At 39.7% G+C, this 23880-nt stretch overlaps 1 protein-coding gene across 1 annotated transcript in view; it reads left to right on the forward strand.

The window, feature by feature from the left end:
• The window catches only part of megf11 (multiple EGF-like-domains 11), a 96126-nt gene that overhangs the window by 57219 nt on the left and 15027 nt on the right, over positions 1-23880 (forward strand). Inside the window, exons 7-16 of the mRNA XM_060877951.1 lie at positions 4626-4872; positions 5100-5220; positions 5749-5885; positions 6995-7207; positions 8421-8595; positions 11874-11994; positions 13798-13961; positions 14113-14215; positions 19294-19440; positions 20338-20472. Of these exons, the coding sequence (XP_060733934.1) occupies positions 4626-4872; positions 5100-5220; positions 5749-5885; positions 6995-7207; positions 8421-8595; positions 11874-11994; positions 13798-13961; positions 14113-14215; positions 19294-19440; positions 20338-20472 (1563 nt within the window). The remainder of the gene's footprint in view (positions 1-4625; positions 4873-5099; positions 5221-5748; positions 5886-6994; positions 7208-8420; positions 8596-11873; positions 11995-13797; positions 13962-14112; positions 14216-19293; positions 19441-20337; positions 20473-23880) is intronic.

Here is a 23880-nt window from a genome sequence, read left to right on the forward strand (position 1 = left end):
AAAAGCAAATGTCAACAAATCACAGGCGTGAGATGGCACAAGCCAAGTTGTGAGCCCCGTTTTCAGACATTTTAAGGGGGCGTACAGTATGACACCTATGCATACACAAGTGATTCTGACCTAGTCTACCAGCCCCTGTTTCTCCCACATCAGGTGATTTTTCTTCCAGAAGGGCTTCTTTTTACAGTGAAGGCCTTCTGTCAAGGATGAGAGACAAAGGTGGATGCAAGTGCAGATTTATTTTTTATATTAAATATTTTAATATTTTAAGGATACATAGACTACAGGATACAACCTAACAAAAATGGTAATGAAAGACAAAATCTAGACAAAGACTGCGGGGCAAGACATGACTTAAATACTTATGCACATTAAAAACATGGCTCAGGTGCAAACAGTGAAAAATGCCATTTATTTCAGTATGAACAGTATGAATAAAAAACCTTTATTGACACAGTTTTGAGAGTTATTTGATGCCTCCAAAAAGAATATGTTTATTTGCTCAGCCTTAGACACAAACACCTCTAACTCAGCTTAAGTGAAATTTAATTTATTTTCAGTTCAGTGTACTTCTTTCCTAGGATCTTTGGTAACTGTAGTCTGCTGTATGATGTCATTTTATTGGCTCACTTCAGCAAAACATGCATAAATTGGATGGTATATGGGTAGGTATATGAGGGTAGACTTGGAGCATGTGTCATGTATGTGACAAGTAAATATATACTACTGAACACGAGCCTATTATGACTGTTTTTATGAATCAGAGGATTTTTTTAGCAGCGTTGATGGGTAAGGTGTACAGTTCAGTAATATATATTTATTTGTCACATACATAACATAACACATGCTCCAAGTCCTGTTCCTATCCTTCAGGAATTCCTATCCTATTCCTTATTCCTATCCTTTTGATAGGAATAGACCCGACATAGATACAGATATGAAACAGATTGTGTTGATTACTGCATTTTCCATGTCTTTCTAAGCCATTGTTACTCAATTAAATCCACAAATCTCAATTCTTATAAAAATACAGTGTAGTGTAAACTTGATTTATTTCTCTGAGTGAAGTCTGTTAAGAGAAAGTGCATGGGTTGCATCCCCAATACACACCCTCTGATTTGCTGGTTAAAGCAAAGCCTGGTGCCATTAATGTGGGTTACGTTGCAGGTCTCACTACTTGAGTTGAATTCTCTGCCCACACATAGACACACTCATTCAAACTCTAATACACAAGTTTCTCCCCATGAGACGTGTTGTGCTCATCCATTTCTCCTTAATTCTCTACTAATTTTTCTGGAAAATTTTGTTTCCTAACCTTAAAAAACTAATTGGTGCACATCAGAGTGTGTATGTTTTGCAGCCTTTACTGTGGTGCTGAATGAACTCTTGCTCCTTAATCACTGCTAAATGCTGTCAGAGGTCCACAGTGACAGCCAGGTTCTCGAGAGCCTGTAAAAGCTTCTATACAGGGAGAGATGGCAATTTAATGTGCTTTAGCTGGAGGTGGGCTAAGGAGTCACGTTGCTGGAGAAAAGGAGCCTTTACATCTTCCAATAGTGACATGTTGTGAAGCTTCTGGGGGCCCAAAGGGGAAAACATTTCTTCTAAGTTCTACCTGAATTTCCCACTTTTGTTGTCTGTTCTTTTCCTCAGTAATTTAGTGCCATTACAAACGAGCCACGCATGTGGATTTCTGGCTGAAGTTAGAGAAACGAGGCTCTCACTTTAGGTCTGATGAAGGTTTGACGAGGTCTGGGGTCAGACAGCTGGTGATGTGCTGTGTTTGTCTGTTCTGTCTCATCAGCGTGGGAGAGCTGAACGGTGGGGGGTGGACAGATGATTGACTGTAAGCAGAGCAAGCGATGAACTGCTCATTCATCTCACCTGACCACCCACCGACTCTCCGCTTCCAAAGGGGCTTGGTCATTTGTGTGGCATGTGAGCTCAGACTCTATACAAGATTTACTCAGATAAATAGCTCGCTCAGCCACCTCCTCTGTGCCACTTAATCCAGCATACTCCAGACAAGTCTAAGAAGCCACTCTACTTGTTGACCCCCCCTTTGTTGATGGCTTTTTCTTTCACTGCTGATCATGTGCTTCAAGTTTGCCTGTCAAAGAGAACAGGCACGGCTTCCTATCAAGCCAACAGTTTTCATTAAGACCTCATCCTTTTCTAACAGATCCCTCTCAACTCAGCCAAATGAACACAGGTAGACCATTCCCCAGATCTGTTAGCATTTATCAGCAATGAAGCCAAAATCAATATATAAATATTCACTTCCTGCAGCTCAGGCTTCATGCTGGGGTTTTTTATTGCAGTGTCTGTTGGGGGTGAATCAGAGACATAAGGTTTTCTGAATCACTGCCAGTTTATGTTGTGACAGGGCAATATCTGGAGAAAAGGCAAAAATGGTGTAGCACCACCTTAATGATTTTATTATTTTCATTTATTTAATTGACTTCATTCAGTGTTAGTAGCAACTTGCTAATAGAGAAATTATGTGTGCTTATAATGAGGACTTTATATACTGGATCACAATATGTATGCCGGATCTTTAAAGAGAGAGAGAGAGAGAGAGAGCACTAGACATATTATCTATTTTACAGTATCGTAATGTTTACATCTCAGTGTGTTAAACAACGTTTAACTTAACTTGCTATCAGAAGGTCAGATTTGAATTCACAAAGAAATCCAGAATTGAACATGAAGTGATGAAAGACCAAGGTGGAGAAGCATAGGAGCTGCTCATGCATTCGCTCATGCAAAACATTTGAGCTGATTAGTCATAGATGCTTCTGGAACAGGAAATCTTTATTGAGGATGTAACTCATGATGGTAGCAGCAGAATGAAATGAAGTATACAGAACCATTTTGTCAGACAATTTACAAAGAAATGCATGCAATTTATTTGAGAGGAATTTCATGATGCAGCAAAACAATGACCAAAAAGTCACTGCCAACACAACAAAGGATTGGGCAAGTCAATCACCAGACCTTATCCCAATTGAACAGCATTTCATTTCCCGAAGAAGAGACTGACAGAAGAAAGCCCCCATAACAAACAACAACTAAAAGAAGCTGAATTCTACATGGCTGAAAACCAACATCTGACCCCAAATGTGTTCAGTGTTTAGCAAAAACGAAAGAATTGGCATTGATCGGCCTAGATCAGGGTTGTCCAATCTTATCTGCCGAGGGTCAGAGTGGGTGCAGGTTTTTATACCAATCAACAGAAGCCAAACCTGATTCCACCTGTTTAATCAATTGATCTTGGCTTTCAGTAGACTCTGGTGTGGCTAATGCTTGGATGGAATGAAAACCTGCACCCACACTGGCCGTTTCCACATAAGATTGGACACCGCTGGCCTAAATGGTGATTGACATTGTTTATACGTGTTACTGGCCACAGATTCTGGCCTGGTGCTGTAGATAATTCCTGCTGACATTTCTTTGTTCCTTTTCAGTGTGTGATACTCTTGGACTTTACCCACTGCACTCCCACAGTTGTACTTCATGCAGCAAATATTTGTTTTCCCTGAACCCCTAGTGGTACTTCTTTATGTTGCCATATATATTTTCCATTTCCATTTATTTATGTTCAAGATTTGCAATATTTTTAGTGCAGTTAGATAGAATTGCTACAAGGTTCTGTCATAATATTATGATATTTCTTATTTATATATCTATAACTATATTACAAATACTGTTTCATGGTTAAGGGGGCACGGTGGCTTAGTGGTTAGCACGTTCGCCTCACACCTCCAGGGTTGGGGGTTTGATTCCCGCCTCCGCCTTGTGTGTGTGGAGTTTGCATGTTCTCCCCGTGCCTCGGGGGTTCCTCTGGGTACTCCGGTTTCCTCCCCCTGTCCAAAGACATGCATGGTAGTTTGATTGGCATCTCTGGAAAAATTGTCTGTAGTGTGTGATTGCGTGAGTGAATGAGTGTGTGCCCTGCGATGGGTTGGCACTCCGTCCAGGGTGTATCCTACCTTGATGCCCGATGACGCCTGAGATAGGCACAGGCTCCCCGTGACCCGAGGTAGTTCGGATAAGCGGTAGAAAATGAGTGAGTGAGTGAGTGAGTGAGTTTCATGGTTACAAGACCTAGAATTAAAAGCCACATAATCTGAGATCTGAACTTTATTAATCTATTGTTAAGAGTAATCAGAAAAATCCTTCTTCCTAAGATGATGGATTTCCAGTTAAGTCTTGTCCCTCTCACAGTCTATATAATAAAACTCTATCTTAAGGAGTTTTATCTAGACCCAGGGTTTTGTATAGCTGCTTTTTGGCAGTGATAATTATTGTACAGTGCTCTACAAATAAAATCGAATTGAATTTAATTGGATTTGGAACATTTCTCACATGGGAGAAGTAATGAGCATTGCCCTTCAAGGATTGGAATGTAAAACTCACTGATTATTTTTGCCTGTGTAGTAGATTATTTGTTTCACTGCACATTTAATAACTTTGTGCTTCTTGTCTAAATTATTACAGTAAAGCAGAATGAAAACTTGTGTATATAGGCTCCCGGTTATTTCTAATAGACCCATAAAATTCACTGTCCCTTATGTTAATCTGTGTTAATGTTTGTGTCCTCTGTGCATGTTTTTTTGCCCCAGGCTGTGAGAGTGGCTACTGGGGACCTCATTGCAGTAACCGCTGCCAGTGTCAGAACGGAGCCCTGTGTAACCCCATCACTGGGGCCTGTGTCTGCACTGATGGCTACCAGGGCTGGAGATGTGAGGACCCCTGTGAGCCTGGCTACTATGGCAAGGGATGCCAGCTGCAGTGCCAATGTCTTAACGGTGCCACCTGTCACCATGAGACAGGCGAGTGCATCTGTGCCCCTGGATATATGGGTGCTGTGTAAGTAGCTTATCACACATACCAAATGCATAAATATGGTCTCCAGTAGTGTTGCATATCACCATTGCCAGTGCTAACACTTTCTGATGCATTGTGTAAGTTTAGATTCTTTTTAATTACATTAAATTTATCCCAAATTGGCTCTTGGATTTTTATATTTTGGTGCAACCCAATGCGATGGCAGTGAGGAAGTCTGAGTGTGCTTTTGTTTTTTTATATTATGGCAGCTGTGGTGTGCGTTGTCCCTCCGGCAGTCACGGGACCCAGTGTGAGCAGCGCTGCCCCTGCCAGAATGGTGGAACCTGCCACCACATCACTGGAGAGTGCTCGTGTCCAGCTGGCTGGACTGTAAGGCGCACTGCATACAGCCGGTGAAAGACTAGAAATAGGATAGTGACAAGGGAGATGAATGAAAGAATGACAGAGAAAGGAGAGGGAACTGGGATCAGGGGACAAATGATGAGGGGAAAGGTTGAGAGAGAATGAAGGAGAGGGGAACGAAGGATGACTGATGGAGGAATGGATGACATGAGATGGAATGAAACTGAAAGAGTCATGGAGAAAGGGTAATTGGGGGCTAAACTAGGGGTTAAATGAATATAGAGTTTTTCAGACAGGGGAGTAGTGGGGTAGAGACTGAGTGGCAGGGATCCTGCATATGCAGAAATTTAAGAGTAAAAGAAATGCATGCTATCTGCAAAGAACCTTTGAACAATGATGCATTATTAGTATTAAAAATAGCATGTGAGAAAAAGTCATTAATACACATTATGTGTAATGCTTCTGTTATATTCCTGAGGCTTTTAGTGATTGATTAGTGTAAATTGGTCTCTTTATTCTCCAATACTCACACTCTTCTGTTTTCTTACACCACAGGGGTCTGTGTGTGCCCAGCCCTGCCACTTAGGCAAATATGGAATCAACTGCAGCAAGGACTGCTCATGCCGTAATGGGGGACTGTGTGACCACATCACTGGGCAGTGCCAATGTATGGCAGGTTACACTGGCCGCAGGTACACAAGAGGATTTAAATGAAATAAGGATTAAATGATTAAATGAGGATTTTTACATGAAATAACCCCTCCATCAATACATTGATAAATCTCATGGCCACATTATGTTTTTCTATTTATCGTGTTATTGAGTGTGCAAATTTTCACTTTATCTAAATTCCTTTATTCTCTCACTGACAACTCAACATGACTCTTTCATTGTGGCCATGTTGTAAGTTCCATTATGTTGCTTTTCACATAAAGGCTAAGGTTTATTTATTGCCTTGTCTTCTTGCTTTTGAAAACAAATTTAAAAAATGGTACATGTTTGTGACTTATTATATGTTTATCTGCTCTACCCTTGTGTTCATATCTTAATCTGATCCTCCTGCGTTCATCAACCAGACTCCTGGCTCTGCTCTGGTTGTTTCTAGCCATTAATTACTGGCAATGGAGTTGTATTAGGAGTCAATTGAAATGGCTGTGTCTCTTTATTACCCTGAGTTGTCCTGAGGGTTTATTAGCTTGCTAAGGCGATTGTCTGTAGGATAAAATGCTTCTAGGACAAGTCCTTCTTTTTCTCTAATATTTTGCAAAATTGCTCTCATTCATTTGCTCTGTGACAGGTGAATTAACCCAGCAGGAATGAACTGAGATTGTGTTAGGACCCCCCCTCCCCTCTTCCACCCCTCTGCAATAACACCCATCTCTCCCAGTTCAACCGCTGCTGCTGTAATTTAAATGCGAAACATAACTAGTCCATTTTATAATTTAATTGAGCTATTTATCTGTCTCCTAATGGCTTCATAGGACACTTGAGATTGATGCTCTGCCAAGATTGTATATTTAACTTCTTGAAAAAGTCCTCTCTCCTTAAGTCACTTTGCTATTCCACACAGAGAACAGCCATGGTTTTAATTATATTCACTGTAGATAATGACACTGTCCTCACCTTGCTCTGCTCCACAGAAGATGAACAAAAGTAGTGCCAAAACATTGCAGAACTCTGACTTATCACCTCTAGATTTGACTGACCATAAATGTGTTCCTAAAAAAAGACTGGCAGGACACTAAAAATTAAGAGCATGTTGAGCTCTTCCACTCTCAGTAAAGTATGTCTAATGTGTCAGGTGCCAGGAGGAGTGTCCTGTCGGGACATACGGCCAGCAGTGTGCCCTCCATTGCGACTGTCAGAATGGGGCTAAGTGTAACCACATCAACGGTGCCTGTCTGTGTGACACAGGCTTTAAAGGACCTCACTGCCAAGAGAGATTCTGCCCCCCACAGTTCTATGGGCTTATATGTGACAAATACTGCCCTTGCAATTCTACAAATACTTTGAGGTAAGCACCATACTGATCATAGTCACTCTAAAGATTACAGACAGCACTTAGACTAGACATCATATACGTCCACATCTTTTGCTGTATATGAATGTATTTGTACAGCAACTGATTCCACAAATTTAATATGCAAACAACAACAAAAAACAAACAAAAAACTACGCAGCTGCTTACATTGATTTGAATTAGTTTATTAAAATGAAGCTTTGAGTAGTTGGCAGTTTTACAATGCAGTGAAGCATAAAGGTGAGATCTGTGAACAGTGAACTGTCTAAATAAAGGGTTACCAAAGTTTACACTAGTAGAATAATATACAATTTAAAGAAAGAGAAATATTTCTCTCTTTATTAATCTATTAGTAGCCTAATATACTGACAATATATTGAAGCTGATACTCATTAATAGTCCTAGACGTGATAATAGTGCTAATCTGCCAAGCTTTTTATTTGTTTTCAGTTATGGTTGGAATCCACTCATGGTATTTGACTGCCAAATCATAGAAACAGCATTTTGGTACCACATGAGTAAAATAACGATGGAATCCAAATGGGGAAAAATGATACAAATATTCACAGTTTTTGTTACTCAATTAGCAACTGCACACACTCGCTATTAAAGACAACATTTAAATACCATATAGAAAGTTTCATTCTTGGTGAGAATGGGAAAGTATTGCAAAAGAACAATGGGAACATTCAATTAACCTTCAATAATCACTTTATTCTGGTTAAGGTTGCAGTGAATTCTGAGCCTATACTGGGAACAATAGGTGCAAAGCTGGAATACACCCTGCATGGTCTCCTTCGAAGAAGAGCATGCACATTAATATTCATTCACATAGTGGTGGTTTTGTATAGCACAACAGTACAATAAGCTACTATGGAACCTTCTGAGCAATCACAGCAGTCATATTCACACTCTTCACTTTACAGCATGACCTGAGTGTTTAGTGTCTGGATCCATTTACTTCATTCAGCTTTCAAGAATACAAAACACCTTTCAGTGATAGTGTGCCACTCACACTTTATAACACCCCATGCATCCTTTATTAGGTTTAATTTCCTGCCTGTCTTTTATTCTTACTCTGTTGTTATTGGAAGCAGGGATTGTTGCTTTTCTGTGCACCTATTCAAATACTTCTTCTCCCCATCGCGTTCTCTCTCTTTTTCTCTCTGTACCCACCCCCACCTCCACCCACCCCTTTCTCTTTAAGCTGTCATCCTCTGACAGGGGAATGCTCCTGTACATCAGGGTGGACTGGTCTATACTGCAATGAGATGTGTCCTCTGGGTTACTACGGTGAGGGCTGCAGCCTGAAGTGCCAATGTGCTAATGGAGCAGACTGTCATGGGGTCACTGGGGCCTGCATCTGTGCACCTGGCTTCACCGTGAGTCCACCATCCATCGCTAACCTATTGATACTGAGGAATCCTACGATGTAATACAAATGGGGCTGTGACCAGAAATCAGCTATTACAGAAGAGTCTACAAGTGACATTTTTTTCTTTGTCTTGTGACTGACCGTGAGAGGGTTGAGGAAGGGTTTTCGCATTCAGAGCAATGAGATTTGTCCCCTGGGCTACTAAGCAACAGCACAGAGAAAAGAGCTGTATTGTTATGGAGATCTGGCACTTGACACATATGCCATCTTACCAAATGTGTTGTTCAAAGTTATTTTCTTGTCATCTCATTTGAGGTAATAGTGAAGCTCAGCAGTGGAGTTTAGCTCTTAAAAAGCTTTTTATAGAGTTGTACATGCACATGCACACTAACACACCTGCAGTTTCTTGCAGCCTTTAAGCTCAGCAGGCACTGAAAGCTTAATACTGCCTTATAATAGACGTGCCCTGTAACACAGCAGGCCTGGATTTAATATAAAGACCCTTGCCAAATGGAAGAAAAAGAAGAGTCAAAGATTCCCTCTGACATTAATAAAAAGTGTCTGGCATATGGAGCATGTTATACAAATCAGAATAATGGATCACACCGGTTCTGGATTAGCCTTCCTCGCTGTAACTACTAAGCAATGAGGGAAAACAGATGAAGATAGAAAGATGAAAAATGAGTGGTCAGATGTGATTAAGAATCATATTAATAAAATCCTGCCCTCTGGTTTTATTGTTATATATAAGTATGTTATTGCCAAGCCAGTTAAGGAATAAATGCTTTCTCTTGTAATTTAATAGTATAAAAAGAAGAAATGAAGATAATAACACAAATAATGACTTGGTGAACTGCTTCCACTGGAGGTACTTTCAGTTACAAAGAGTGTAAGTCTCACAATATAGATGACAAGCTACATTCTGTGCTGGAGATAAAGACAGAAGCGCTGGCCTGATTAAGACAAACACAGAGCGAGTTGCTCCTGCCAACTCTCACCTTGGCTAGAGCTGTTGGGCTGTCTGGTAGCAGAGCTGCTGTGTCGGATTGCACCAAATAGAGAAGACATTGCCTGTATCTTCATTTTCTTCACCTGCTTCAAGTTCTGATTTTGAGAGGCCTGTTTTATTAAACACAGCTAGAGGAGCTTTGCCCAGGAAACTGAGTTAACTACATTGCAGTGGAACAGGGATACTGTGCTCCGTTTCACAGTTAACTCTTCCATTCAGGCTTATGGGATGTCTGTCAAAAAAAAGCACCTATAATGCCCCTAGAGCTGTTATGTCTCAACATAGGGGAGAAGCTGTTTTATGCTGTACAACTGGTATAGGTGTATGGATGCATAGAATTTAAGGTGATGGTAACACTTCAAATAAGTATAATATATGGAAATGTATTCTCCCTCACGTCTCCCTAAAATACCAGCAGTGTCAAAGTCTCTCTGTCCTTTGATTCGGGTATGGTCTTGAAAGGAGCACATCTTCATATTCAGGTTCTTTTTTCTGGCTCTAAGCCTCTTTTTTTCTCTTCACAACTACAGATTCATGTTACTTCCACTAAACCTTTGTCCATACTTTACACAAGTTGTTCTTGGTGTGATAACAGCTTGAATTCTCACTTTCACACCATTCAAATACTTTTCAAGCCAATTCCGTCTTTCACACAATTTCAGCATACTGTTTGAGGGCCAATAAACAAATTTAGATTCACTGTTTAAAGGATGTTCATTTGTTCCTTTCTCATCTCTTTTACAACGGATAAGGCCAGTATTTAAACCATTGGGAATGTATTGGATATACATTTTAAATGTCTCCACCAAGTTCATCTGCAAGTATTCCCTGTAGGATGTCACACCATAATTATTTCCTGTTGTATACAAATTATTAAATCCACGATTGTGCAGAAAAACACAAGTTTCTGGTGACTCCAAGCAAAAAAAAAAAAAAAAGCTCTTCATTGGGTACTTTAAACCTAGTGCATTCATATTCCTGTGTCTCATTAGTGGCTGAAATTATTTTACCACTAGATCACTCACCAGCAAATTACTGGAAGTCAGGCCAACAAACTTTACAGCTGCATGCGCTGCTACACTCACAAACTACTTTCACATCTCCACAATCCCTTCAAGAGAACTGCCAACGTTTGCAGTCTGGAAGTTGTCACTTTTGAGCGGAACAAAGATAACAGCACGTAGATTGATAAAAAATTAATTCGCAGATGTAAGCTTTTCATGTGGGCATGTGGAGAGAGAATGGGTGCAGATGGAGTGGGAGCGTGCGTGAGACGATGAGCACGATGAGCAGGGAGAAAAGCATAGCAATGAGAAATGAGTGCACAAGAGAGATAGTAGTGAAATAGAGACAGAATGTTGGAGAGCAATAGAGTCAAACAGAGAGAGAGAGAGAGGGAGACTGCTACTCTCACAGCTCAGTGAAATATTTCATTCAGGCTTCCCTCTCAAACATAGTTCCAGATGCTAATGAGCTCTGTCCCATTGCTTGCACGAGGGAGTCAGGAGCCACCCTGCACTCTGCTGCTACACCGCTAATTGGAAGGCTAAATCAACATGTCAGCTGTCAATCAGAGGTAGGGATGACATAGCCAGGTACTTAAGATAGCCAGCTAAGGGAGATAGGATCCTGCTAAAGCACACAGATTGCAGAGGGTCCGGCTCAAATAGAGCCAGGGCTTTGAGAGCTCAGTCACCAGTCACTGGATGGTAATGGATAGATGAGGGGCTGAGAGGCTGGGCAGTCTCACATGGTCTGCTCATTAAATCTGGGCTCCATCATAGGCACTGAAGCTTCCTCTATGCCCATATGCTGTAGATCCATGATTTTCCATTCTGCCTCATTTGTACATGTGATTCAACTCATTAGTTAACTCATTAATTACCAGGGCCTTCATGAGTTGAATCTGACATACAGGAGTAAATGAGGGAAAACCTTACTGATTCTGAAACATGATGACCAGTCTTATTGGCTTTGGTCAGTCTTTTACATAGAGTTTTCATTCAGACATTTTGTTGATTTGCAGTTATTACTATGATGTGGAGGTTCACTGAAAGACTGATGCTGCCAAAATAAAATTCATGCCTCTAATTAGGAAAGTTATCAAATTAAAACTGTTATTGCTGTCCCTAGCAACTATCGAAAGGATTACTTATAGGAATTTGATGACCTGATGATATTTCTTTAATCCTACTTAATCCTAAAAGTGTGTCTGTGTGTGTCTCTATGTGTGTGTGTGTGTGTGTGTGTGTTTGTGTGTGTGTGTGTTTTCTCAGGGAGATGACTGCTCCCAGACATGTCCGTCTGGATTTTATGGAACTAACTGCTCATCTGCCTGTCACTGCCATAATCAAGCCTCCTGTTCTCCCATTGATGGCTCCTGCATATGCAAAGAGGGTACAATCTCTCTCACACTCTTTCTTTATAACTCACCTTCTCAGTTTTTGTCCCTCTGATACTCAGATAAATTATGGATATTTACATAAGCCCAAACAACGTTGCAGCATGAACAGCACACAACAAATCAATGTGTTGTTTAATCAGAATCATTAAAATGGATTTACCATTGCTCACTTAATCAGTTCTTGCATCACTTTAAGACAGTCATTGATGAATTCTTATTCTAGGTTTGTAAATACTGCTTTATTGATGCACTCATTGTAATCTGCTTACCAGTAGATCATGCAGCATTTAGAATGCATGAGGACAGAACTCAAAACACATGGACTTTTTTCCCTTTAAACTTCAGCACATATTACAAAAAAGTATTACAAAAGACTGCTTTCTTCACACAAAAGATCCACAAAGCCTTGAGGAAGTTCTATAAAATGAACTGAATTAATTACAGTTTAGACTGTAATACTACACCAGCATGGCCTAAACTGAACTCAAAGATCAGAGTGTGTGCAATAGTGTGAAAAAGTTTATACACTCATGACTGAATGAAAAAGGATATTATTCTCTATAGCAACAAATCTACTTTACATTTCCGATGTTGATCCTTTAAGCATCAAAATGACCCAATATTAAACGTTAAGATATAAATAAAGCACAAATTACACAGGTGGAATTTTAAATGGAATACAGTACATACCAGTATATTTGATTCTAGCCTCTATACTTTGTGCACATTCTCCATGTGCTTTGGGGATTTCCTTCAAGTACTCGTGATTCCTTCCTGGAATTTTAAATTGTTTGTAGTGTGTGTGTGTGTGTGTGTGTGTGTGTGTGAGAGTGTGTGTGAACAGATTTTAGATCCTCTCTGTTGTAATATTTGTAATATTTCAACATCTTGTACAATTTTACAATTTTGTAGATATCTATATTAACTCTGCCATATTGCTTGGCAATAACTTTTCTTTATACAGCTCATAACTCTGTCTTCTTTAATTCAGTTCTGGAGATTGATAGAGGAAAAACATTTTGGATTGTTGTCTTGTTCCAAGCCATGTCCACATTTAGTTTTTTACCACTGTTGTATTTTGTACACCATAAAATTGTTCTGTTTAAAATACTTATATTTTCTTTTCTTCCATTAAAAAAACAATGGACAATGTCTTAGCTGTGTGTGGCATCTGGCTGACTGTGCATGAAGAAGCCATTGATGTTGCACAAACAGGGTTTATGCTCTGTTAGGACATACAGCAGCAGTAGCTCCAGAGTTACAGATCTAGTCCCATCAGGTTGGAAGCAAACTCATTACAATCACCACCTTTAATCTACATCGCATTCATAATTCACCAGTCTGCTAAGAGCTAGTGTTCTCTGTGGCCTTTCTTCTCTTTTTCTCTCACTAACTCTTTCTCTCACTGCCTAATGTGTAGCCTGAAGCCATGCAAGTATTCTGTTCATTGACCTCAGTGCAGTGCAGGCATCAGGAGGCTTAGGTCTTCCAACTCCTCAATCTGATTTGACCTTACTTCCCTTTTCTACCTCCCTGAGCTCCACCTATTGATTGCATTTTAATTATAGACTTTAGAGGGCTCATTTGAGTAAAGTTAGAGTCATTATAGTGCAGTCTGTAGTGAGTCTTGTGGATTACCAGCATTCTAAAGTTACCACCACTGGTTAGATACATCAAAGTTGATAACAAGTGTTTAAATTAGTAAATCAATTAATGGGCTGCCTGCTATGCCCTCTCTCTCTCTCTCTCTCTCTCTCTCTCTCTCTCTCTCTCTCTCTCTCTGTGTCTGTTGTCAGGCTGGCAGGGTGTGGACTGTTCCATCTTGTGCTCCAGTGGAACATGGGGTCTCAGCTGTAACCAGACCTGTATGTGCTTAAACAGGGCCGCCTGTGACCCCATCGATGGCTCTTGCTCCTGCGCATCAGGCTGGACGGGCAAGTACTGCCAGCTCCCTTGTGCTGTGAGTAACCAGAATTTCCAAGTATTCTATTTTCACTTTCCTCTAGCTACATATTTTGTTCTTACTGTTTGTGTGTGTGTGTGTGTGTGTGTGTGTGTGTGTGTGTGTGCGTGCGTGCGTGCGTGCGTGTGTGTGCTTGCATGCGTGTCAGGATGGCACCTATGGGCTGGAGTGTCGGGAGCACTGTGACTGTAATCATGCCAACAGATGTGATCCCATCAGTGGCTACTGCCTCTGTTTGGCAGGATGGACTGGTGAGTAACAGTGTGCAACAGTGACACTAACATTACACCAGCAGACATCATGATCGACTGTTACATGACTCCTAAGCTCCCAAGCTTGGCATTGGAGACAAGCTACACCATAAGTAATGACACAGAAAACATTGCCAGAATCAAACGTGCCTGTGATTAGCAATAAATGAGAGAGTATCATTTTCATTCGTCTTTTTTTGTATCCATGAGGTCTGTGAAACCCTTTGAGAAATTATGGAAAATTAAGCAAATTACTATACTCACGATTATGTGAATTTGAATTGGGCTTCAGCTGAACATTACTATAATAGCCTGTTCTGCTGGTAAAGTGCAGAAATCAGTGTTCATTTTCATTTACTTCAAAGTCTCAAATCTGCCTCCAGCCAAATGTCCTGATCATTTTGTGATTTTTAAGCACTAAACAAGGTGAATTAAAATGAATTTGATATTCTGCAATGGCATTGTATCAGCACATAATTCTGCCTATTTAAATAATTCATTCAGATATATTTTTTGCTATAAAGCCATCATGTCTACAAAGGATTCCATTACCAGATCTTTCACTGTTTCCTATATCAAAGCCACCCAGATAGCAAAGGCTGCTGGCCTAGTGTTAGGTCATGCTTACTTTCATCTGACCCACATGCCACCATAAAATGATGGTAATGAACTCCTTTGAGTCTCTCCCCCAGAATACAGCTACAACCCCACTTTTCTAAGCTCAGATCTGAGACAAGATATGAACCTGAATTTACATTGGGTCATGTTCATCCCAAATCTGGGGGAAAAACACTCATGTTTGGTTGCATTTTGTCCATTTTAGGACATATTTCCACTTCTTTGCTATACTATGTTGCCTGTGATAATCTGTATAGGACAATGCTTATACTACAGTTTTCTCAGTTAATCAGAAGAGCAGATTATTGGGATAGCCCAATTTAGCCATTTTTGAAGAGTTTAAAACATGCAATCTAATTACCCGGTACTCTCTCAGGAGAGTTTTAAAGCCATATGGTCATATGAACCAGCTATAAAACTAGGGCTGTGTGTCCATTTTAGCTGAGTTAGAGAGTGGAACAGGATCAGCCATTGTGTTCAGCAGGAGAGAGAAGGGTTGGGCAGGAGAGAGTATGCAGGGTCTCTATATCTCGCATCACCCAGGCACCTATTCTGGGAAAGGATTCAGCTCTCATTACAAGCAAGAAGGAGCCGGTCGCGCAAAGATCTCACGCTCTGAATCCTGCCCTGGTCTCGGCCATCTGCCCTGCCTAATGGAGTCACCGGGGTGCAAATGGGCCTGTGAGACACATTGAACATCTGAAGAGACATGCACTGCATGACAGTGATTTATGAAAATACAGGGACACAAAGATCTACAAGAGCATACAGCATGCGAGACAAGAGAATGAAGGCTCAATTTGGTCTTTGCACAAATGGTGATAGAAGAGGATGTGGCAAGAAATTGGGAATTGCAGTGTATGAATGTATTTACGATATAAAGGGTAATAAATGCATTGTAGGCACTGGAGTGAGAGCAGCATGAAAAAAAAAGATGGAGAAGGGAAATAAGATGGATGTGATTTTCTTAGCAGAGGTGTAAAAGCAAGTGTAGAATTGGAAGGATAGAAGGAGCAATGGAGTAATGATCAAAAGTGGAGACATACCTTAGAGAATATGCTTATCAAAGGAGAGAACTTGGAAGAAAGAGATTAAATGCTTACTCCAAAAGTAACTGTGTGCACATGTAATATTGAGTAAGACAGAGCAAAAGAAGGTAGACGGCAAGCAAGAGAGAGCGATGTGTGGAGAGCTCCAGAAAAAGAAGAATGACTGTAACACAGCAAGCTCTGAAAAGCTCCCTGTTGAATAGTTCAGTATGTACAGTATTACACTGTGTACATATATCTTTTATATCACAGCAGCTGAAGTGTCTTTCTTGGGCTACTGAAAGCATTTTTACCCTATCACACTGGCTGTCCTACTGTAAAATATCCCTTTTGACTTAGAGTTAGAGAGATTAATGTTTTTTATACTAAGTCTATTAGGGTATCACTGCAATGGCAACAGAAACTTGTGTGTTGAGTGTGTTAAACAGAAGCAAGACTCTCTCTCTCTCTCTTTCTCTCTCTCTTTCTCTCTCTTTCTGTCTCTCTCTCTCTCTCTCACACACACACACACACACACACACACACACTCACACACACTGTCTCTGTCTCTCTCTCTCTCTCCCACACACACACACACACACACTCTCTCTCTCTCTCTCTCTCTCTCTCTCTCACTCTGTCTCTCTCTCTCTCTCTCTCTCTCTCTCTCTCTCTCTCTCTCACACACACACACACAAACACTGTCTCTGTCTGTCTGTCTGTCTCTCTCTCTCTCTCTCTCTCTCTCTCTCTCTCTCTCTTTCTCTCTCTCTCTCTTTCTCTCGCTCCATTTATTCTGCACATAGTCACAAAATGTGTTTTTTGCTTTTTGTTTGAGAGATGAGCTTGGCAACTGCACAACAATTTCTATAGCAAGGCAAATCATATTTTGCTGAGTTACCAAAAGTGTGAATATTTCTCTATAACTCCACATGCAATGCTAATATAGCTGTAAAATACATAAAAGGGCAACCTAAAATACAGTATATGATAAAGTTTATGGAAAAGGCCAATATAAGCAAATAGAGTTTTTGTTTTCCTTTCCAGTACATACTAACATAAAGCATAGTTATATAATTCACAAAATATATTTCATAAATACAGAAAAAATAACCTGTTAGCTTGAGAGATGAGGTTGGAAGCTGCATTCATTCTATAGTATGAAGGGAAAAAAGGAAGGATATTGAAGGATTACCAGATAGACATTATTTTTTGCCTAGGGATCATGAAATTGATGCTTATACCAATAGAATATACCTCACATAGTGGGAAATAGAACAATACATGCATCTGAAGTATAGAATATTATACAGTAAAATATCAGTAAAGTTTCTACTGTTCTGAATGGATTACATATTTCAGCTTAGGCATGGCATGTGTATTTTCCCCAATAAATCTACATTTATTGGACAAACACGTCTACATGTGACTACCTCCAGCAAGGAAGATGAGAAGGAAAGTGTCTTAAAGCAGACTGATGTAGTTATATATTAGATTAATTTTACAGTGCAAATAATGTAACTAGCAAGCACCACTTTGTCAATATGAACCATTTCTTTTTATCATCAAATTACTGTGTTAAGATTTTTTGAAGGAACAAACATAGCTAGTCCCTACAGTATTTTATTTCTAGATTAAATTACAGCCAGTCAAGTGTGTCTTGTTCCAAAGTTGAAAAAACACAGGTATTTTATTGTCTCTGGTAGGGTCTTTACAGTGAGGACTGACAATAACATAATCTGTCTGTGGTTTTCCTCGGCTTTAATATAGGACTGAAAGGAATTTCACCTCATAAATCCCTACTATTTATATATTTACCCCAGTTTTTTCTCCACTTACTTCTTATTCATTCAGTCCTGCTGGCCTGCTGGATGTTCTCACATAACATGTAGAATATGAGAATAACAATCACAACTGCTTTATGTATTTCACATTCGTGTTAATTGTATGTGTATTGTCATTTTCTAATTTTCATCCGTCATATCAGTTTATACTCCTTTTTTTCTTTATTTCTTGCTTTTCATTCTTTACTTCACTCTGCATGCCTTTCGTTTGTCACCATTAGAGCTTTTGTGCACTTTTCTATTCTTACCCATTGCTGACTGTAAAGCGCTGTGTTTCTGCCCTTGCACACTGGAGCACAATTGGGCTTGCCCCCTCTTTGAAGTTTCTAGGCTAGGTTTGTCATAATCGCTTGCCCCTGTGGGTTCCAAGTTATCATTATCCAACATCACCATCATCTTTCTGAACCCCCCACACACCCCCATACCCACCCCCATGGAATCTGTACAGGTATGGAGGCTGGGCTTGAACACAAACCTAATTCAGCTGATTCACTAATGCTCCTTTAATGGCGATGTCATTCACACAGAGAAGACTCAGTCAAAGGAAATTTCAAATGAGGGCTCATGAGAAAAAGCAGCTGCATGAAAGTGTGCTTGAAATGTGTGTCTTCGCTGAACTCTACCACCTCAATCTTTGTGTATGATGCAATTAATCTTCACTATATATAGTCATAGCGCTTTTTTCTTGCCTCTTCTTCATATTTAAGATTAGCTGATTTCTAATTGGTTATTATCGATGATGTCTGGTGTTTATTGGTGATTATTGGTGTTTATTGTATGCATATGTGGTTATTATTGTATGCATGGTTTTATATGTATCTATGTATATATTACAAAGTGGAAAGAGTACACATTATCCTCTCTGAGTTAAAGTGCTAGTGTTGCACATAGCATTTCAACACTTCCATTTTGACAGGCAGGCAATCTTGTGTGTGTGTGTGTGTGTGTGTGTGTGTGTGTGTGTGTGTGTGTGTGTGTGTGTATGCATGTGTGTTTTATTAGTGGACAGCTTCCCTACTGCTTTTCACACAAACCCTAGCACAGCTAAAAGAGAATAGGAGAGGAGGCCAGGCCGCTCGGGGGACTCGGCCCTGTTAATGAACATGCTGCACTGGCAAGAAGGCCTGGTCTGATCAAAAATACATATGGAGTAGAGCACAGTGCCATGGCCAAGAAACGCCTGAACCCGCACACCCAGTGCTTTCAAAACTGGGACTTGATGTCTTCAGAGTGTGCTACCACTCTGTTCAGCGCAATACACATGGCCTCCTGGGTGTCAGCTTAACCTCACTCTCAGACTTGCATACAGAAGCACACTTATGTGGAGTGCTCACACGGTGCTGTACACTGTTTGTGTCACGTGTTACTTATTTTGGAAAATCTTAGATTTAGCAGTGTCTGCCACAGCACTGCTCTTTCACTGCTTCCCAAAAATGCTGCTTAAGTTTTCTCTACTCCAAACTCCGCTTGTCTTATATTTGATTTGGCTTTTGTTGTCATTTCCTGTCACTGTCCTGTCTCTTTGATAATTTTGACATAAAATTTTTTGTAATAATCTGTGTTTATGTATGTGTTTCTTTTTAAACAGGTATCCATTGTGACAATGTCTGCCCTCAGGGCTTCTGGGGGTCAAACTGCTCTATGACCTGCTCGTGTCAGAATGGAGGCTCATGCTCCCCTGAGGATGGCACCTGTGTGTGCGCTCCAGGCTACCGTGGCACATCCTGCAAAAGATGTAAGCATTCCCTTTAATATCTCTCTCCCTCAATTGCTCAAATGACGATGGGTCATGTTAATAAATGTGGATTCTGTCCCATGTGGAGTTAAGTGGGTGTCCCAGTGAGAGTCTGAGAAGAGCAGCACTTAACCCTGAGTTAAAAGTGCAGGCCAGCCAGCACTTCATCATGGGCTAGCTCATAATCACTGCATTCACACTCCAGGCCCTGCTTCCTGGGGCAATGGATGGCCTTCATCAAAGTAACCTCTCACACATCCTCTTCTTCCTTCTCCACCAGTGTGCTCAAATGATAAGGCTTCTGATTGCTGATCATGTTTCAGTGAACAAAATGTATTTCTGTGTTTGGGCACAGAAGAGGAAGTTTGTTTGTGTGTATAGGCATTAGAGAATTGAGAAAAAAGGATGTGATAAATCTTCTCCACTGTATTGACTTTTCTACAGTATCTTAATTACAAGGGGTCCGCCACACACAGAAGGTGAGGTCACCAAGCCTATGCTGCTTTCCCTCACTGCTTAGCACTACAGAAATTAAAGAAACTCACAATTAAAGAAATTTTGTAATGAAGAAAAATGAACGAGGAGTACCACTTTGGGGAAAGCTTGATTAATATGCAGGAGCTGGAGACTGGAGAAAGAACAACAAACAGTTGTTTCTATCTATTGTAGAGATGTCATCATATAAAAATACTGCATATTTAGCATTATTAAACTTAGTTTATTGGAACTATTTTATGTGCTTTCACAAGCTCCTTTATGGCTCAAAAGTGTTCTACAGTACAATGCTATGTCTCTTAATGCAATAAATATTTCTATGAGCTTTAATCTACTTCTCTTTTATTTTGCTACTTTTTTCTCTTCTTCTACCTGATCTTCTCTCTTTCATTTCCATGACAGTCTGTTCTCCTGGGTTCTATGGGCATCGCTGCAGTCAGACATGCCCGCAGTGTGTGCACAGCACTGGCCCATGCCATCATGTTACAGGCCAGTGTGAATGCCTCTCTGGATTTTTTGGCCCACTGTGCAATGAAGGCAAGTAACTCTTCTTCCCTTCGTCTCATTTTACCACTTCCTCACTCCCTCTCTGTCTCTAGAGTAATGTATCTTGCATGTATCTTGTGTTTAATCTGCCTCTGATCTAGCTGATGCAATGACTGTTCATACACATCCAGTTTACTACAAAGGATGATGACAGCTTTTGATACATAACTTTAATGAAGCGACATTGTGTTAAAGCTCATATCAGCTGCAGTGGGGCAGATTATGTAAAAAATTATAACAACATTAAGGTGATATAATTAATGATCATATTGCACTATGTGATCCCCAGACTGGTACACTATGGCACTCAGTGGGGAGCGGAGTACGGTACTCATTTGTGGCACAGCGACAGTCAACTCCGCTTATCCATAGCACTGCATATAATTGGCATTATCACTGACACTGACAAATAACCTTCAGAGGAAATCTGAATATTGCTGAGGCCATTCTTTCTGACTGAGACAAACAGTGAAGCATCAGATCAATGCCGTGGTTATCCTGTTCAATGCTCTTGAACAAGGGAAAGAAAAGAAGACAATAAAGTGCCAAGCATTCAGTAGCTTCGTATTTGAGACAAACAGATTGTCTACTTTTTTGCTATGTTTGAGGACACATAATTGAACACTTGGGTATGACAATTAGATGAGTATCACAACTGAAACTATCTCTGTTAGAGCACTAATACATTTTGTTAATTTCTCTTGGTCTGTAGGTGTTACTTGGTAGCTTGGGTTCCTATTTTAAGCTCTCTTGGTCTCTGATGTTGTCTGTGCATTTAAGCCTTGCTAATACGTGGTGACAAAAATGTATTTCCAAATGATTAGTCAGCCAGTGTTGTTAAGTTATTAAGTAGGGCCACTTTTCAATCTTGTTATCAGCTGAGGCACCAGTTCATCAAATGGTGTGATACCAGGTCTGAAATAAGGTTGTCTGTCCAAACATCGGACCTAAGAAATTACCCGACTGCCAGAATAAAACTAAAAAGTGTAATAATCAGAATTCTAACCTAGAGCTTTAACTAAATATATTCATAGCCACACATAGTTCATTTGGCATGGCTGTGCTTTCCATACATACAACACTGAAATCTAGGGCAGTTTTTCACCATGAAAGCCCTGTCAATTATTCTGCATCACGCACTTAGGGAATATAAATCAAATGAAATGACACCACTTATGCATTGTGTGCCATTATTAAGAAATTATGTGCCATTTGTTAAGAGGGAGGGGGAATAAAATCTTTAGCTTTTTTTGATGTCATCTACCTGGGAATGAAAAAACTTTCTGATTAATAAATCATTCCCCTTTTAACATTTGAAGTTCATGTTTTACAGTGTGTAAGGAAAGTCTTTGTAAATTATATTTCATTAAACTATAATGGGTTTTTTAGTCGATTGGACCACTGGTGAGCCAAACTATATAATCACCTTAGAGCTTACTTTTGGTTTGTATTTTTCAACCTGTTTTGTCAGTCAGCGACGTGACAAATTTCATAGAGATTATAGGTTTCAGGCTAATGATTGGGATTTTTCTTTTTTTATTCAGCTTTGAAAACCATTTTCAAGGACAGAAAAGTAGAGCTCATTAATACTGTGCCACCGGTTGTAGAGAGCTGGTCCTGTATAAAGTGTGGATTTATTACATGGTCTCCTTTCAATCCAAATGTATTAATTAATCATGTCTATCAAATGTCAATCTGATGATGCTTTTACATTACCATCAAAGACATTTGCGAGCTGTTAACCTCTAGATTTCACAGTAAATTACAGTAGTGCAAGTTGCAAGGTAAACTAATGTTTTTTTTATTAATCCACAATAAATGATTGTTTCTATTATAATATAAACAGGTCATTTTAGGGCGAATGCATCAAATAAAAAGATTTGAAGTGCAGTTTTCTGCCATGAGTTCATGTATTTAAGATGGGATAACCTTCAGTACAAGAAGAGTTTGTGCTTTACAGTTTCTTGTAACATGGGGTGCTGTGTTTTTTATTTACCCACAGAGAGTGAAAGAGAGATCTCTCTTTTCCACTCTCTTGGAGTAAATAAAATCTCAGCATGTTGTGGGTAAGGTGAGTGACTATTTATAACTCTTATAATGTACTTTAAGTGAAAACCAATGCTAACTTGTTTCATGGTCATTACACAACATTATCTGTAAACTGACAAAAATGCATCATTCTTTAATGAATAAAAAGTTATATTAGAAAGTGCTTTTATTTAAAAAATAAACTTCGTCTTCTTCACACCACCTTCATTTATTTTTCATTCATAATGTAACTATTCATGAACCAACATGGAGGATGGTGTGTGTGTGTGTGTGTGTGTGTGTGTGTGTGTGTGTGTGTATGTGTGTGGTGTGTGTGTGTGTGGTGTGTGTGTGTCTGAGGCAGTATTGCTTTGATTGTTAAAAAAAAAAAAAAAAAACACATAAGATTTGTATATTTCTAATGACGGCAAACATCCAAGAGTCAAAAAGGTTTTATTGTCATTTCAACCATATATAGCTGTTGCAGTACACAGTGAAATGAGACAACATTTCTCCAGGACCATGGTGCTACATAAAACAAAGACAGAGCTAAGGACTTAATAAGTTAGTCCTAGCCACATAAAATGCATCTGTGCAACCTGGTGCAAACAGTGCAGGACAAAAGACAAAAAAGACAGTACAGGACAAAAAATAGACATTACACAAAAGACAATACACAAAAAAAACAATAAACAGAAACAGCACCAACCAGTGTAAATACTGTATGTTCAAACAATATTGCGTGTTCAGAAATACTGGAATGAACACATTAGTATTATAGCAGAAGTTACATGAGGCATTGTAATGTATTGTGCAAAACAGCAATCGACTGAAATGTAAGACAGCATGTGCAAAGAGCAAAAACAGTGTGCAAAACAGCATGTAAACAGTTTGTATTGAATCCGGAGTGGCCGCTGCATGCTACTACCCTGCCGCCATCTTGGAAAAGGAACCTTAGTATCATGTGCAAACTTTTAGACATGACAGGTATGCAATAGTAAAGAATTCTATTATAGGATATATAAATATTTTTATTCATACTTTAGAAACAGAGATAAACCGGTGCTCTGCCCCACACTGTGGCTTCTATTCTTTGGCAGTCATCTGAATGAAGGATACCACAGCTCTCTTTCACTATTTAAAGAGAGTAAATACAGAGCGTGTGGTAAGACTACTATAGAAATACATATTGGCTCTAAGTTGTATTTCAGGTCAGTAAAGCATATTTCCGACTCAAACTAACAAACCTTAATATCCGCTTCCCCTTCCACAGCATCTACCAGAGGCTTTTAAATGAAATATACAACTCCACATAATAATTAACCAGTCTTTTCATGAATAAAGAAAAGCAATGAGCATATATAGAATTCA

The sequence above is a fragment of the Tachysurus vachellii genome, chromosome 9, assembly GCF_030014155.1.
Source record: "Tachysurus vachellii isolate PV-2020 chromosome 9, HZAU_Pvac_v1, whole genome shotgun sequence".
NCBI lineage: Eukaryota > Metazoa > Chordata > Actinopteri > Siluriformes > Bagridae > Tachysurus > Tachysurus vachellii.